We start from the raw sequence: 18,347 nt of genomic DNA on the forward strand, positions 1-18,347 counted from the left end.
GACTATGTAAACACCATAATACATAATATAGAACTTTTCATAACAAACCATAAAGAAATCAAATAAAACATTTACGAGAGATACCCGTGAGATTATGAGCTGAACGGCAGAGCAAACAGCAAGGGACTGAATTTACTTTTTATTTATTTATTTATCTATTTATTATTATTATTATTATTATTATTATTATTATTATTATTATTTTAAAAAAAAATCAAACTGTATTCGGTTCAGTTCAATTTTTTACCGAACAATTCGGATCGATTTTTTATCGAACCGTTTGGTATACAAGAATCCAATACCGTTCGGTTGTTCGGTATATTACCAAACCAAACTAGTTCGGTTTGGTTCGAGAAGACTAAACCGAATTGTCCACCCCTAAAGTTAATTACCAAAATGGTCTCTTGACTATAGCGAAATTACCAATTTGGTCCCAAGTTAACGGTTGACTAACGGTCAAACAAACGGAGGACCAAATTAGTTAAGATTTTTAAAGTTAAGGGACTTAATTGGTTAAAAAAAAATAGTCAAGGTTCAAATTGGTAATTTTGTTATAGTTAAGGGACCATTTCAATAATTAACTCATTTTTATGTTATCCCTCATGTTCTGTTTCCATTTGTATTCCATAAATTAATTCTTACAATAAGTTAAATTATTTTGGACCAATTTTTTAAATAAGTTCAATTTTAACCCATGAAATTAGTTAATAATAAGAAAACAATTGTCTAACCGATTTTACAAGGGATGATCAGAGCCCCAGAATTTAGAGCAATTGGTAAGACCACTACTAATTCAAATAACAAGGTAGAATTATAGACTCAGGGGTGACTGAAAGTGACAAAAAAAATGTTTCTTTATGAATTTGATTAGTTTATGGACTTAATTGTTGAATTTTTAGGTTTATTGGCCTAATTGCATTATCGTGTGCAGTTGGATGACCTATTTTACTCTTATTCTTTTTTTAATTACCATTATTATTGTTGTTGTTATTATTCTGTAGGGATATTATTGTCTTTATATTCATTATCCCTTACCCTTCCAAATCCAAACAAGCAATGTAATTTATATTTCCATTTATTTCTTTTTAGTGCTCTGTAAATATTCTACACGTGTTTGGAATGTAACACAATTGCCTATCACTAATATTATTGCAGACTCTTTTACATCATGGCTAAAAGGGGCTTTGGCGGTCTTGACGGAGGAGCAAACCCGATTGATGGTAGCGGTGTTATACTATATTTGGAGAACCTGAAACTCAACTGTTTGGAAGGGATCTATGACGCGGCCAACCCAAGTTGGCAGGGCAGCAGCCGCAGCACTTCAGGCATACGGTGCTGCCCAGGATTACCGCACCCATCCGGTTGCGGCGTCGGCGACATCAACCGAGCCGGGAGGTGGCGGCCTGCGGTGTTACGTGGATGCGGGCTTCCGTCACGGCACGGGCGAGGCTACGTACGGCATATTACTAGTAGCGCCAGATGGTTCTTTTGTGACAGCAAAAAATGGCAAGTTACCGGTTTGCTTCTCACCACTTATGGCGGAGGTGCAGGCGTACAAGGAAGCACTGTCTTGGCTACTTGAACGGAACAACACATCAGTAAGTTTACTCACGGATTGCATGGAGTTGACTACAATTATCCGACACCATCACACGCCGATTCGTTCATACGTTGGGGTCACGGTTGACCAATGCAGAACTCTTATGTCTTTATTTGATCGTATTACTTTAAATTATGTCTCTAGACAGGTTAATTTACACGCGCATACTTTAGCTTCGTTAGCATTTACACAGGATCAAGCTATGTACTGGGATTCTATCCCACCTGACGCTATTTCGGCTTTGATTCATTAATACAATCGCATGATTGACCTTCAAAAAAGTTGGATATACAACATCAAATACACTACGAAATCATGCTATTTTAGGAGTTATTTGGTTGGATGGAAAATGCTTTCTTTGAATTTGAGAAAAGTAAGATTTTCCTTTGTTTGGTTGGATGGATTTCATTGGAAAACATTTTCCTTGTCCTCTTGGTATTTTGTTTTCCATAAAAAATAATGAGGACAATTATATCCTCACCAACTTTTTTTAATAGAATAAGGGTCAAATAGGCCATCGAACTGCAAACGATAATGCAATTAGGCTACTGAACCTAAAAAAACTTACAATTAGGTCTCTAAACTAACCAAATTCATGCAATTCCTTCAATTTGCAAGTTTCCAACAGGTCATCCCAAATTAAATTATTTTGGATGGAGACGAAGCTTCGTTTGGACAGAGACGTCTCAGACCTGAAGTTCTATTTTTTTTTTTAAATTATTTAAATTTTAATTTTAAATAATTAATTTTTTATTTTTTTTAAAAAATAATTTAATTTGAGATGACCTGTTGGAAACCTGCAAATTGAAGAAATTGCATGAATTTGATTAGTATATGGACTTAATTGTTGAATTTTTAGGTTCACGGGGCTAATTGCATTATCGTGTGCAGTTGGATGACCTATTTTACTCTTATTCTTTTTTTAATTACCATTATTATTGTTGTTGTTATTATTCTGTAGGGATATTATTGTCTTTATATTCATTATCCCTTACCCTTCCAAATCCAAACAAACAATGTAATTTATATTTCCATTTATTTCTTTTCAACTAATCAAACAATGAAATCTATTTTTCTGTAATTTATTTTTTATGGAATTTCAATTCCATTTCTCCAAACCAAACGCGTTGTTAATGTTTATCTTTATTCTGTTTCACTTTGTTGTTTAATTTGTATAATCAACTACTAACAAAGAACAAAACATCATATCTGATCTGTTAGGTTGTACTGTCCCATACACCATATTTTCTTCCCCACACTTTCTATGTGTAAGTAATAATTTAATGAACTCCTAACAAACTTAGCCATCCATCTGCTTCTTAATACTCAGAATGAAATATAATCCCATTGCTATATAGGTAGGTGATTAAAAACTTAATTAGGCCTTCACTTTCATCATAGATATCATTTAAAAAATAATGGTTTTCTTATTATGGTTCTTGTTGGTGAATACACTATATTCCATCTCAATAAGGATTAATGGTGAAATAATAGATTCTCTCCCGGGGCAGCCCTCGGATGTGGACTTCAATCAGTACTCTGGGTATATTGTTACACATAAATTTCGTGGCAGAGCTCTATTCTACTATTTTGCAGAAGCCCAATCAGAAGATAAATTCTCAATGCCGCTTACACTTTGGCTGGGGGGAGGTTAGTTTAGGGTTTATATATGCTAACTTCTCTTCTCTTCTTTTCTCATCTCATCTTTATTTTAATTATTGCCAAATATAAAAGAGTTGAGGGTTTTATTTGGATGTGTTAAAATCAGGTCATGATTGTTCCAGTGCTGCTATTGGGATGTTCTACGAAAATGGTCCATTTAGGCCGACAGAAGATGGAGAGCTGGTAAAGAACCAGTTTTCTTGGAATTTAGGTAATGATTAATGTTTTGTTTTGTATGTATGGTTTTTAGGGTGTGTTTGGTTTGAACATGGGAATGGAATTGATATGGATTATTCTCAATCACACCGTATCTTATACATGATCGATATCAAGTTGCCGGCCTACTGAGTAAAGCTATATTCGAGCATGACCGACCACTTTTCACGTTAACCCGATCTAGATCGCAGACCGAACATAGCCGCCTCACTCGCCAGCAAAGCCTGTTTCTCATTATCTCACCCGACCATATCAGGTTGGGGCCGACCACCCGACCTATGGTATTTAGAGCCTTAAGCTTAGTTCCTTTGGCCAAATTCAATAGCGACGGCCCGAAAGATTCATGAATCTTAATACATGTGGCTGGTGAGGCGCGACTCTTGACCTCGACCACTGCATGCACGATACGTGGCAGGCATGCCGGAGGCCCAGCATGTGTCTCCTTTGTCTCTCCTATAAATACCGTATTTATGGCGAAGAGGGGACTTTTGGCACCTTGCATACACATATCTTGAGTCCGGGACCTTCTGACTCATTGTTAAGCTAGTAACCCGAGCACGCCTACTTAAACCAACAAGCAGACTAGAACATGATCTTGGTAGTAAGGTGTAATTGGAATAATTATTAATATTGATGTTTGGTTACATATGAGTATATGACTTTATAATCGGAATAAATGTTTTAAAAATAGAAAAACAAAAAATCGTGACAATTGATCTTGAGTGGCGATGCAGTGAGTATGCAATGCACCGATGAATTGAAGTAGATGATGTGAGGAGAGATGAGTGTGGAGGTGACGAAATGAGGAGGTATAAGGTTGAATTAATGAAATAATATATCTGTGTTTTAAAAATTGTCAACCAAACAACGTGTATGACTTTCATTCACATTCCTTGGGTCTAACCCATAAACTAAACACAACCTTATTATTACATGAATTTGTATTATATTGACTAACTTATGTTGAAATGAGCAGCGTCGAACATGTTATACGTAGACACTCCTATTGGAGTTGCATTTTCATACTCCAATACAAGCTCAGATTATAAAATATGGAGTGATACCATGACAGGTACGTAAGGTGCCATGCAACTTGGATCACATCATTATTCATGCATGCATTTTCACTTTAATTTGTATGTTTAAATTAGATTTAGCGTTTTTATTTAATTTGTTTGCCATTTTTATGCTGCAGCCCGTGAAAATTTGAAGTTTCTTCGAAAGTGGTTTATTGAATTCTCTGAATACAGAGACCTAGATTTTTACATTGCCGGAGATAGTTATGGAGGTAAACACTGCAGTACAGTACAATACATTTTTTTTGTAATTATTATATCAGTCGGGCAGGGTCGGTAAAAGGGCCATGTTGAGTACCGGTAGCTGGGGATTGTTAGGGGAGACGGGTAAAACTCTAAGGGCCAAGTCCAGCACCCAGTCTTTCTAGAACAATGTGATAGCAGATTAACAGTCTATAAGTAACGAAATAAATTGCGTCATTCCTACTAGCTATAGTTTTTGGCGTGAGTGGTAAGCGCTTAATCCTAACAATATCATACATGCATGTAGGTCACTTGGCACCACAACTTGCTGAATTAATACTTGAATACAACAGAAAACCAGTGCATGTGAGACCAATAAAGCTCAAAGGAATTGCTGTGAGTTTGTTGCTTCCATCCATCAATTCTTCTTCTCATGATCTTCTGCATCATATGTAATTTTGTATGATCGAGCGAAAATGACTCATTTTTTTTTTCAAAAATTAAAAAAAAAAAAAAAAAAAAAAAACATTTCAGCTTGGGAACCCACTTCTAGAAAAGATGGGTTTATCTAATGTTGAGCATCTGTGGCACTACGGGATCATTTCTACAGAACTGTACCATCTGCAGAAGAGACAGTGTGATTCAACAAGAATGGTTCAGGAAATATTAAGCGGAGAAATGTCGGAAGATTGCTCTGACATAAATGTTATGATTTCGGAGGAAATTGGGGATGATATGCATAAGGACAATTTACTCTTTCAATCATGCCAAACCGACCAATACTCATCATCTCAACGACATTGTGTAAGTTACCAATTATATATATATATACTAGTATTTTTTTTCAATCTTAATTGTTTGTTTCTTCTCTGCCATGCATATATAGCTTGGTACTGAAACAGCCAAAGCTGATCCATGCCTTCTTACTTGGGTAGATGACTACTTAAGCAGGCCAGAAGTTCAGGAAGCTTTACATGCCAATGCATCTACTTGGGATTCTATTTTTCATGGGTATTTAATTAAGTTTGTAATAATCTATTCTGTTATTGTGTCTGAAATCACTTAATTGTAATTGTGTGCTAAAACTCCATCTATATATAATCAACTATGAAAAATGCAGGAGGAATATGATTTTGAACAACCTTGCTATTGACATATTGCCAACATTGTCAGCACTTCTAAAGAGGGGTATCCCACTTCTGATTTACAGGTTCATTATATAACATCATCAGATTCATATATTAGATAGAGAATATATATATACATATATATGCCATTGCCCAAGTTATTTATTAACTATAATTAGAGTTACACTATGTTGTAGTGGAGATGAAGATTTAAGGATCCCTGTGTCACACACTAGAGAACTTGCAAACGTGCTTGCTACACGCTTGAACCTAACCACTATGGAGATGAATGAACCTTGGTATGATGGCAAGCAGGTATACCACTTTACCTAACTAAGAAACTTGAAAAAAAAACAAACAAACAAAACAAAGTGCAATAAACGAAAAATAAAAATAAAAATAAAAGAAATTGGGTAAGTTTAGTTGTTTTGTTGTTTTGTTTTGGTTGTTGTAGATTGGAGGATGGAGTCAAACATTCGGAAATTCGGGTGGAGGTGAAAAGGTGGCAAATTTGACATTTGCAACAGTAAGGGGTGGATCTCATTTTGTCCCAAATTCATCTCCCTCAAAAGCTCTCACACTTTTTAAGGCATTTCTTAAAGGATCTCCACCACCCAACACTCACCCGGACCACTATTTAGTGGCATTGCCCAAATACTAACTCTTATATTTGTATTCAAGTATTTATATTCCTAGATATTGTCCCGTGCGATGCACTGGGTAAATACAGTTTTAATAAAAATAAAGCGTTGTTTCAAAATAAAATAAAATAAAATAAAATAAAGCGTTGTTTCAAAATAAAATAAAATAAAATAAAGCGTTGTTTCAAAATAAAATAAAATAAAATAAAAATAAAGCGTTGTTGTCCCAAAAAAAAAATAGAGAAAATAACATATTAAATTATTTAAAGAAAGATCGACTAAATTACAAAACCTCCTTGTAAACTGTATTAGTAGTACAAGCAGGGGCGGACCTACAGTGGCGGCAGTGGGATCAGCTGTACCCACTCGATCACCCCACCCCCACCCCACTCCCACCCCTTATATAACCCTTGTATGTATATATGTATATATAGTACAAGTTTTAGTATAAGTATTAGGAAATAGACAAATGTAATAAGAAGATGGGTTAACCTAGTTGGCTAAGTGTTTGTTTGAGGTTATGGTAACCTAGGGTTTGAATCCTTTCATATGCTCTTAACACTATATTTGCACTATTATTTTGTTTGCGTATTGCTTCAACACAATTTCATATATATATATATATATATATATATATATATATATATATATATATATATATATATATATATATATATATAGGGTGAATCAACGATTTGGTCCCTCACTTATTCGCGACTTGTCAATGTTGCCCCTGAATCACGTATTCATCGATTTAGTCCCCGAAAATAATTGTTTTTCGTCAAATCAGTCCCTATGGCCGTATTCCGTCAAGTCTCAGGCGAGAGCTCCGATTTGCCCTGGGCATTTTCGTCATCTCAATTCGCTTTGTATATTCCTCTCTTAGTCTAAATTAGTCTCTTAGTCTGTTTGAACCAAAATCGCAGCCCTAACCCTAAACCCAACCAAATTCCACCAAATCCTAGCAAAATCATAAGCATTGGAGCAACACCATGAGGAGTCGGAGGATTAATGGGTTTGATACTTCACTTCTTTCTACAACACGGTTCACAAAACCCAGCCTTTCTGCTTTGTCAGCAGTTAGAGGTGTTGCAGTAAGTGACACTTCACGAGCTTTGTTGGGCCCTATTACGCGTGAAAACTTCTGAGATAGACCCCAGGAGGAAATATCCCAAACCTGCAGAAACAATAAGAGTGTCCATTGATAGATTGATCTAACATACATAAAACCATTCAACTTACTGTTATTTTTACACAAATGACTACAGAAGTTTTTTGCAACCATAAACCATTCATGGTAGGGGAGAACTATTTGTCTATTTCACCTATTAAATCATGTTATCTCCTGTTTGGAATTGGAAAACTGATATTGTAGCATATCATCAATTTGTATAGGACAGTGACAAGTCAAGGCAACATTGAAGCAGATAGATTGTGCTCTAGGACTAGCACTCAAGAAACAATTCCTAGAGATATTATAAGTACTCAATGCCTTAGCGGTTGGTATCCATCTTATTCAAAGTGGTCGGTCCAACCAAATACTGTGTGAGTACATTTAAAAGTGATAAAAATCTTACTCTTTTCAATCCCATAGGATAGGGTGAGTGATTAGGTGTGGGGGTGAATGGGGTAGGTTTGTTCAAGGGACAGTATCTACTAGGAGATGCAGAGAGCTTTGGGGATGCTCTGAACAAACTAAAGCCATCTAAAAATTGATCAAATTGGTCTAACCCAGGAATGATCGATCACAGAGACAAATCCAAAGCAAAGGAATTTTACAAAATATTTTTAACATCAGCATTAGGATTCAAATTGTAACATCAAGCATCCAAATTGAGCTAATTTGACAAAACTAAGAATGAGAGACAAACATGAAAGCGGGTAATTTGCATATTATAACGCAACATAGTGCAAGCAACTATAACTAGAAAAAAGAATCTAAGATGAAACCTTGCATGAGTATCCATGAACTTAGCATCGTTGGAAGCAACCAATATGTCGCAAGCGAGGGCGATCTCAAAGCCAGCAGTGATAGCAAAGCCGGCAATTGCTCCGATGATGGGTTTAGGGCAGAGTTGCATCTGGGCCACAGGGTCAGCCTCAACGTCCTTGACGTCACCTTTGAAAGCATCCTCAGCGGCTGTCAAGTCGACTCCGGAGCAGAAAGAAGCGCCGGAGGCGGTGAGAATGATGACCCGAACCGATTTGTCTGCGCTCAGAGACTTAAAACCTTGAGCTAGATCCGCCATCATGGCCTTCGTTAAGGAGTTGAGCGACTTAGGTCCCGAATTGAAATGACGAAAATGCCCAGGGCAAATCGGAGCTCTCGCCTGAGACTTGACGGAATACGGCCATAGGGACTGATTTGACGAAAAACAATTATTTTCGGGGACTAAATTGATGAATACGTGATTCAGGGGCAACATTGACAAGTCGCGAATAAGTGAGGGACCAAATCGTTGATTCACCCTATATATATATATATATATATATATATATATATATATATATATATATATATATATATATATATATATATATATATATATATATATATATATGCGAGTTCAGGTGCGGCAGTGTCTTACGGTGCAGCGATTTCTTACAGTGCGGCAACACCAATAGTTCAACAAATATGCACCATCAACGTTAGGAAAATACACCATACAAAACAGAGTAAACAGAGCCCTGCATCACCAAACACACACCATTAGGTGTGAGTAAAAACACCATACACTGTTCGGAAATACACCATTGGGGGTGGTGAGTTATATGGTGTATTTTTTTTGAGTATGTTGTGTATTTTGTGATGTTTTATTGCATTTCATTGTGGTGTGTTTTTATTACACTGTTGGTGCATATTGTTAACACTGTTGGTGTATTCTGGAATTCCGCCGCACCGCCGCACGGGAAGACCCCGCCGCATTTGAACTTTATTCTATATATATATATATATATATATATATATATATATATATATATATATATATAAAATCTTTATTTATATTAATAATGAGATGAGACGTGTAATTTATAGTGAATTTTTTATTAAAATTATTTTATCAAATTGATTATGTTCATATTTTGTTATGAATATTTTTATAATATTTTGATGTGTTTTATAATTTACCTATATCCAACAATATTTATTGCTATACTTTTTAAGTACAGTTTTTCATTTTTGTTTCTAATTATCATTTTTGCTTTAATGTTTTGCCCTCCGTGGAAAAATTTTTTTTTGAATCCGCCACTGAGTAGAAGTACCATTATTTTGTGCTTCACCACAAATTAATATTGAATTTTGATCATTATTGCCCGTACGTAAAAAGAAAAAAAATAAATTACTTTTCGTATACTTTAAAAAATGAAAACAATATTTAAAAATAAAATAAGATACATGATGAAAACAAAAGAAATGTACATTATTGAATTAAGACGATTGGTAATCTCATTCGGCGTGTCATGGATGTACATCTGAGCAAACTTCATATGTGCACCATCAGCAGGTAATAGACTTCCTATCAGGTGGAAATTTTGGCCATTTATTCGGTACACTGGTGGGGCACCACCAGTATTAACTGTTCTATCAACTTTCTCACCCATCAACGTAAAACAAAACATATTGTTATAGGACCTAATATTCTCTAAAAAATGATTTCGTTTGTCCCCTGGATAAAAGAATAAGTTATATAATTTTTTGGGCGATGTTGTAGACATATGTAATTTGATCTTTCTAAGGCTGCAACATAAGGAATATTTAACAATCCCATTAACCTTGGACTTCTTGCGGTTCCAAAACACCGCACAATGTAGGTACACATGAATCAATAGGGTCACCAAAATCAGCGTAATTGACTGTGTCAACAAATAAAAAGTATTGTTAGAATTTTGGTTAACAACTTCTATTTAAAAACCCGAAATCTATATTTCATCCAAAAAAACATTTGTAAGAGCGAAACTAACCAACTGGAATATTATGTGTGATTTGCTCTTGTTCAATTGCTTCATTGAACTCATTGTGTAGGTTTCGACATTCAGTTGAGTAATCACTCCTAATATGTGTTAACTGGCTTGTAATCTTATGGTTGATCGGTTCTGTAATGAGCTGGCTCCCTATTTATAGTCATATAAAAACAAATAAGTCATAACTTTCAAGAATTTTGTTACTTGAATAGTTAAATAAAATATATGATTCGTAAATGACGTACTTAATTGATACGCTACTCATATTATAAGTGTCATGTATATTCAGTGAGTCGGATACTGAATGTTTTTGCGCTCTGCTTGTTTTGGAAAGATGAATATTAGATTGAATATATAGTTAGATATTCATTCTCTTGTACTTGTATCTTCCAAAAGAACACACAATTACAATAATTATAAACATGATTCATTATGTGAAGCTATGAACTAAACTAACCACAATTCAATATAGTACTGGAATTAGCAATTGATGGTTGTACAATGTCACTATTTTTTTTTAATGAAGTCTATTTTTACTAATCATTTTTGACTTTATTAAACTAATTGATTGCCGCATCTCCCAGGTAGAATTCTCTACAAAAGAAGAAAAGATAATAATTAAGCACAAGTGTCAAATATGCATATCTACTATCTTGAAGTGTTCAATTCACTCCACCATCTAAAACATATTGCAATCAGGCACACTTACCTCTTAAAATTATGACTTGACCCGGTTAAAATAAAGTGTCAGTGATTACATGGCATTAAAATAATTAAAAATTGTGATGATTAATTGAAATTTGCTCCCAATCATCTTCTTCCCGTGAAGAAGTTGACTTGCAGAAACCCAAAAGCTCGTTCCTCACTCTCTACTTTGACTACCTTTAGACTTCCCCTCACTCTCGACTCGCTCTCGCTTTCTCCGCTCCCCTTTTCGCTCTCCCCTTCCCCGTCAGAACCAAATACTCCGCGAAGCTGAACGTCCTGCGGCAGCTCTCGGCGGTGATGTCAAAATTGAAATTTTGAAAGCTTAACATGCAAGCCAAATTTTTTATTAGAGTAAGCAAAATTGAAATATACTTATAACCATTACTAAGGCAACCAATTTGTCTGCGCATTTCACGCTCGACGCTTGCAGAATGTTGTTGAGTAGGATTGTTGATATATCCATGTTGTTTAGCTGATTTTGAGGAGAAGATAAGTACCATGTACTATTTTGTTGCTATGACATGATTTTTTTTAAAAAAAAAAAACCGACATACGATTTAAATTTACCAAAAATATGGAAATAAAAAAATATATTATTAATTAATATATTTTAATTTAAAATATTGTTATACTTGTAGAATGACACATTATAGGTGTAATTGGTAACTCAGTGAATGGAGTACGATTATCATTGTCAATGAAAAATTGGTGCTAGAAGTTTCTCCTATACAAAGTTATACTATTGTTAGAAATACACAATTAAAACCCGCATGAGCAGTTCAACTGGTCATAGAGGTGAAATTTTGGAAGAATGACCAGGGATCGAGTCTCATCAGCGACAGTGTGGGAGCTACCTCTCAAAGTGACGGGGTTCCTTGTGCGCAGTGAGCATCAGTCTAGTCTCTGTGGTTCGGGGTGTGTGGGGGCTCTTAAGGTTGGGGTTCTTCTTTTTGGAAGAAATACACAATTAAAAGCAATGCTTGAAAAACTCCAAAACATGACGTTTATTTTGATAGGATGGTAATCCGGTGATTTGTTGGCAACTTAAATTTTCTTGAAACGCATTATTTTCATTCTCTACAAACACAATTATATAGAATTTAATTTTAAAAAATTAAATCAGTACGAAATATATATTATATCAAAACCTATAATATAAACACTATCTATAAATTAATCTGTATACTTTTTTTTTTTAAAATCTATTTCTCTATACAAATATATATATATATATATATATATATATATATATATATATATATATATATATATATATATTTTGTATGATGTGTGTGCACGTGTAACCTGCATAATAAATCTCAGATTTGAGGTGTTGATGTGTATTAAATCACCGTACCAATATGATACAATAAAAGGGTGACCGATTGTATAACGTGACAGCGAAGCTCTTAATTACCGTGTTTCTAGTAGGTGAAAAGTCCTCCCTCAAATAATAAATGAGGTATTTATAGAGGGCCTAGGGAGCAGCGCCCGGCATGACGGGCACGTGGCATCCATGCGCCGGGCCTCACAGGGCAGGAATGCAGCCGAACGCGTGGCAGGCGACCTCTGACGATGGCTGAGCCCTCAACCTGGCCGAAACGAGTCGTGGAGCTACCCGGTCTTGCCCCTCGGTTACAGGCCAAACCCGGGTCGACTGCGGAGCGGAGCGTTGTAAACCATCTGACCGAGTGTTCTTCCCGCGGCGCTGCCCGGCCGTAGATCACCGTATGTGCAGGGTATAATTCCCATCAGGTGTAATGCATACATTTGTTATATATATATATATATATATATATATATATATATATATATATATATATATATATATATATATAGGGTCAGGTTCCTATGAGGTCAGGTCTTCCCATGCGGTCAGTGCGGCATACACCATTAGGTATGCATAAATGCACCACACAGTGTTTGTAAATACACTATATGTGTGGTGTATTTTTTTTTTGTGTGTGGTGCATTTTTTTGCATTTCATTCTGGTATATTTTCGAACACTGTATGGTGCATTTATGCATACCTAATGGTGTATGCCGCACTGACCGCACGGGAAGACCTGACCTCACAGGAACCAAAGTCTATATATATATATATATATATATATATATATATATATATATATATATATATATATATATATATATATATATATATATATATATATATATATATATATATATATATATATATATAAAAGCTTCGAATCCGGTGCACCCCCTATATTAGATGAGCCCATGAGCCCCTTATAATATCCATTGATCTTATTAATATGGATGACTAAGATTGTAGTTAATGTAGGTGGGAATTAAAGTTATTCCCCAAACACAGGGATATAAGGGTAATTGACTGATTAATCGTAATTAATGCGTGTGTTATGATTGGAATGTGAAGCATCCTACGCATTGGGCTCTTCAATGAAAATTAATGGCTTCTCAGCTTTACAAAGGCTGATGCACTTACCCTGCTATTACCAAGCTCCGACAGGAAGAACTAAGGACTGTAAGTGCAGAGTGAACACCAACAATCTCCGGCGACCCCCCTTCAGGTATGTGCGTTTCTGATATATTGCGTGTGCATATTCTGTGCATATACTGAAGAATGGGTTTTTTCCTCCGGTGGGGTGTGGGAGGGGGGTGTGGTTGTTGGACGAAGTAGTAGTCCATTGACGAGCGTAGCGTGTTCGTGTTCAGGTGGGTGCGTACAAGGTTATTTGTTTGACCGATATGATGGCGGGATGATGCGTAGACAACAAAAAGTATGTGCGTAGACATCCCATCCATTTGTTAATTTGTAATGGATGGATGAGATTGAATGAGGAATATAATATAAATAAGGACATATTTTAAATAGGGGGGTTTAAAATTAATTGTATTAATGTGCTAATTTTGGTTAGAAATAGATTGGAATCTTTGACATAATAAAAGACAACAAAATTAATGGAAAGTAGTAGTAATCCATTGTTGTTAGTAGGTGTAACAGTCAAACCGTGAACAAAATGTGTTGAAGCACACAAACAGTCCAGAGGTTGAAGATGGCGAGAAATAACACGGGTAGGTGATGCTGTTTTGAATTGTAAATTGATTTTGAACGTTGGTTTGTGCAGTGTGGACCTATGGCATGTGCGAACGAACATTTAACGCATTTGTTATTGTGTTTTGTTGATGTATTTTGAACAATTAATATGTAATGGGAACACGAAGCAATTGGGGGGTTTTTGTTTCTGATTTTTATTAAAAAGGAGAATGCAAAAAGCAGTTGGGTAATGGGTAGACTATTGGTGTGTGCGTATGTTTAAAATGGCATGTGCATATTGTAGATTAGGGGGGTTTGAAATTTGTTTGTTCTTCATTTTGTATCCAAAATAATTATTATAAAGGGTTGTGCGTGTAATGATATTTTTAGTTCATTTTGAATGAATTAGACGTCATAGATATTATTTGTTGGTCTGCTATGAAACATATTTTTTATAGACACTAGTGTGTACGTGTATGTTGGTAGATTTGTGCCCGGGAAGTTATTTGGTTGAATTAGACCCGTATGAGTATTTATTTGGTTGATTTACTATGCCACGGTTTTTTTTTTTTTTTTTTTTTTTTTTTTTTTTTTTTTTTTTTTTATACATGTTAGTGTGTGTGAGTATGTGTGAAGGTGTGTGCGTGTATGTGGGAACGTGTTTTTGAAGGGTTCCACGTCTGTGCGATCGTGGGTAATAGTCTGTGCAAGCAGCTTTATAGTTGCAGGCATGTGCGTGTAATTGGTGTGTCTGTAATTGCATAAGAACGGGCGTATGCTTAGAAAAGCATGTGCGTCTGCAGATATGAACATTAACATGGAATAGAATAACACAATCAAAATTGTTAAAAAATGAATACGACGAGAGGGGAAATTGCATTACTCAGAGTTGATTAAAAAAACAGTTCAAATTAACTAAAATAAACGAAATAAGTCAAAAGTCATCGTAATAAAAATGAAGAGACAAACATAAAGTATTTTAAACAGCATATAAGGTGTCAACGAGCATGTCCCCGGAACACACAACACAATTGATATTCGATACACGGTGTGTGTTAGCCAGAAATAGTAGAATTTCGTACAAAAGCGCACGCGTAGTGCAAGCATGGCCCGTGCATCACCCCTTCGAAGCCCGCAGTCCCATGAACCGAATGACTGTCCGACATACGACTCAATGTGACACATAGCAAACACGTCGTAGTCAGCAAAAATCTCATCAGCAGTCTACAATGTTAGAATCCAACTATTGCTTAACAAAGACGAGTAGTAAAAGGGAGAATTTAATATATTGACATATGAATTAGTATGCACCAACAAACAGTAACAAACGCACATGAAAAAACTACCCTCCAAAATCCCCAACCAAACAGTATGTAGTTACACAGAAAAATGCACAGGCCATAAATCGACCGCGCACAGAGTATGCTGAAACGCGACTATACATCTCGGGAACCAGGAAATAAAAAGTTATACAGTAAAGTGCACAAGTGTACATACAACTACGCACAAACTTAGCAACCAAACATTCAATTATAACCCACTATACCCCTTTTTTGACAATAGACTATTGTAAATGAAAATGACAATACATACAAGTTAACCTTATTTTTTTGGGTGCAAACCAACCTTAAAAATTGAATTTAACTTCACATTCTAAATACACATACACAAAGGGATATAATGCAACGCACACAGTGAGACACCACTACCCAAATGCCCTGTCACCAAACATTGTAAGCCCCAAAACCAGCTAAAATAACATAATATTGTCAACACACTAATGCAAGAACACACACACCATGAAATTTTAAAAGAATAAACCTCAAATGGCAATACCCAATACTAGAAATTTCAACAATTTCTCACACCCAATACAAACATGCATATATAAAAATCCATTACAGACCAACAATGGCGAAACCCCACACCAAATCTACACTAATATGCACACGACGACAAAAACTCATGCCATAAATTGACCACGCACAGAGTATGCTGAAACGCGGCTATACACATTGGGGACCAGGAAATAAAAAGTTATACAGTAAAGTGCACAAGCGTACATACACTACGCACAAACCAGAGTAAAAAAAAAAACACAGTAAAAAATTTTGCATTCCAAAAATACAATGAATATAAATATTTGATCTCGAAACAAAAAGATTCTAGAAATACGTGAAAAACTCATGCTCACTCTGAGAAACAAAGATTTCTAACCAAATACAAGGAAAAATACATTATAATACCATAGGCATGCCAATACCCCGGCCACGTTACAGCACTATGCACATACTAAGGGAGATGTACGCACACACCCCATATGGGTATTTATTTGGTTGATTAACGCAACCCGCCGCGCAGACTTGAACTGCCACCGTCCGGCCACCCTCGAAAGACGCCCAAGCAGCGACAACCCACCGCCCACCGCCCAAAAAAAAAAAGGAATCCCCAAAAAATAACAACGAAAACGAAACACCTGATCGAAAAAAACCAAACCCCTGCAATCGAACACAGACCACAAAACCCCCAACCCTTGCAATCGAACCACAAAAGAAACGACTAAAAAGGGTGATTGAGAATACCTACAATAGAACCCACAGATGAGCTCCATAGCCTCTTAGATCGCCAGAAACTCGAACCATCCATGATGAACGCCACCAAAAACGTCTATGCCCGGAGAGGGAGAAAACAAAGGAGATACACCGTGGAGAAAGGAAAAAAGTGGGAGAGACAACCAATGAACCTGAACCCTTGAATTGGGAGAGAATTAAATACACCGTAATAAAACCCATTAAGAAAGTACAAAATAGCCCTTCCCATCCTGACATATCAAAAGCACATGGCAAAAAAAGCAAACTTAATCTGAACCCTTAAATTGAAAGAAATCAACGATTTTAAAGAGGGTCTCACGGTCTCACCTAGCAAGGGGGGTGCACCGGATTCGAAATATATATATATATATATATATATATATATATATATATATCCAAGCATCACAAATCTGACAGTCCACAAATAAAAGAAACATCTAGAAGTTTATCTTCATTTCCTTTCCATAGCAGAATTTGAAATGTATATTACTGATGTTTGATTAGAACTGTTTGGGTAATGGTTCCTTATATAGCTCTGTGTCTGACAATTGCTATTATTAAATAGTTGTTGTTATAGTTAATGCTTTATGGGAAACCTAACAGGCATGGGACAGCCTTATTTTTTTCATTAAATGCATCGCCGAAAGTACTCCAAATACCACGTCGTTTACCATGGGCAGGAAATTGATTTTTTTTTAATTATCAAGATAGATAGATAGATAGAAATTTCGGTCAACGAGGGCAAAAAATTAAAAGAAAAAACTTCAAAATATATTCAACAAGGTTGATCCCTAGATCTTTTGTAATCAAAACACATTGCTACCAACCAACTATGTTACTTCAACTTTCAATAAACTTCATGTATTACATTGGGAAATTCTATTCACACCACCTATTTAATAGGTCAAATAACTTTATAGGTGGTGCAAATAGCAAAGTGCTATTTGCACCACCATCAATTAATGTGGTCCAAGAATAATATATATTATTCATTTTTTTAAACAATCAACATATTAACTAAATAAAAATAAAAAATCGTCACCTTCTCTGGTGAGAAGGCAGCCAAGTGGGTCGCCTTCTCACCGGAGAAGGCGATCCAGGAAGAAGTCGCCATGGTGATTAGGCCATTGGATGGGGTCAGCAACCTGAATAAAGGATATTGTTCCCATGAACCAGCTTATTCTAGAAGAATCTTCAGTTTCAAAGGGCATCTTGAACCTCAACCCCGAGCACCACTGGATACCCATTGCGGCATTCACAGATATGCCCGAACACAAAATTCCGGTGTGTTTGCCCGTGGATAATAAACAACTTCAAACGGCTGCCCAGTAGCAGCGTGATATGCAGCTTCAATAACAGGTTTCGGCTTCACTTTTCCCCTTTCCTTAAAACCCCCACCAGAAGAATTTGGGTTTCCATTAATTAATACCACTTCTCTTGATTCTGTTCTCATCTTCCCTCAAATAAGCTGAAAATCCACCATAGCATCCGGGGTACCGGTGTTCCATCCAGATGGAGCGTCGAGGCCAATGTTGCCACACCTTTTCTCCCTTCGAAT

General features: G+C 36.0%; 1 protein-coding gene and 1 pseudogene across 1 annotated transcript; one reads left to right on the forward strand and one right to left on the reverse strand.

The window, feature by feature from the left end:
• Positions 1 to 2,949: 2,949 nt before the first annotated feature.
• Positions 2,950 to 6,639, forward strand: LOC109162955 (serine carboxypeptidase-like 45). Its single transcript, XM_019311663.1, has 10 exons — positions 2,950 to 3,250; positions 3,369 to 3,473; positions 4,455 to 4,550; positions 4,674 to 4,766; positions 5,045 to 5,133; positions 5,272 to 5,541; positions 5,624 to 5,748; positions 5,858 to 5,947; positions 6,062 to 6,179; positions 6,319 to 6,639. The coding sequence occupies exons 1-10, from the start codon at positions 3,019 to 3,021 to the stop codon at positions 6,523 to 6,525; spliced, it is 1,425 nt and encodes a 474-aa protein (XP_019167208.1). The 5' UTR covers positions 2,950 to 3,018; the 3' UTR covers positions 6,526 to 6,639.
• A 667-nt stretch (positions 6,640 to 7,306) lies between these two features.
• On the reverse strand, positions 7,307 to 10,108 carry LOC109162947 (annotated as a pseudogene).
• Between the last annotated feature and the right edge of the window lie 8,239 nt (positions 10,109 to 18,347).

The sequence above is a fragment of the Ipomoea nil genome, unplaced genomic scaffold (assembly GCF_001879475.1).
Source record: "Ipomoea nil cultivar Tokyo-kokei standard unplaced genomic scaffold, Asagao_1.1 scaffold2971, whole genome shotgun sequence".
NCBI classification, from domain to species: Eukaryota; Viridiplantae; Streptophyta; class Magnoliopsida; order Solanales; family Convolvulaceae; genus Ipomoea; species Ipomoea nil.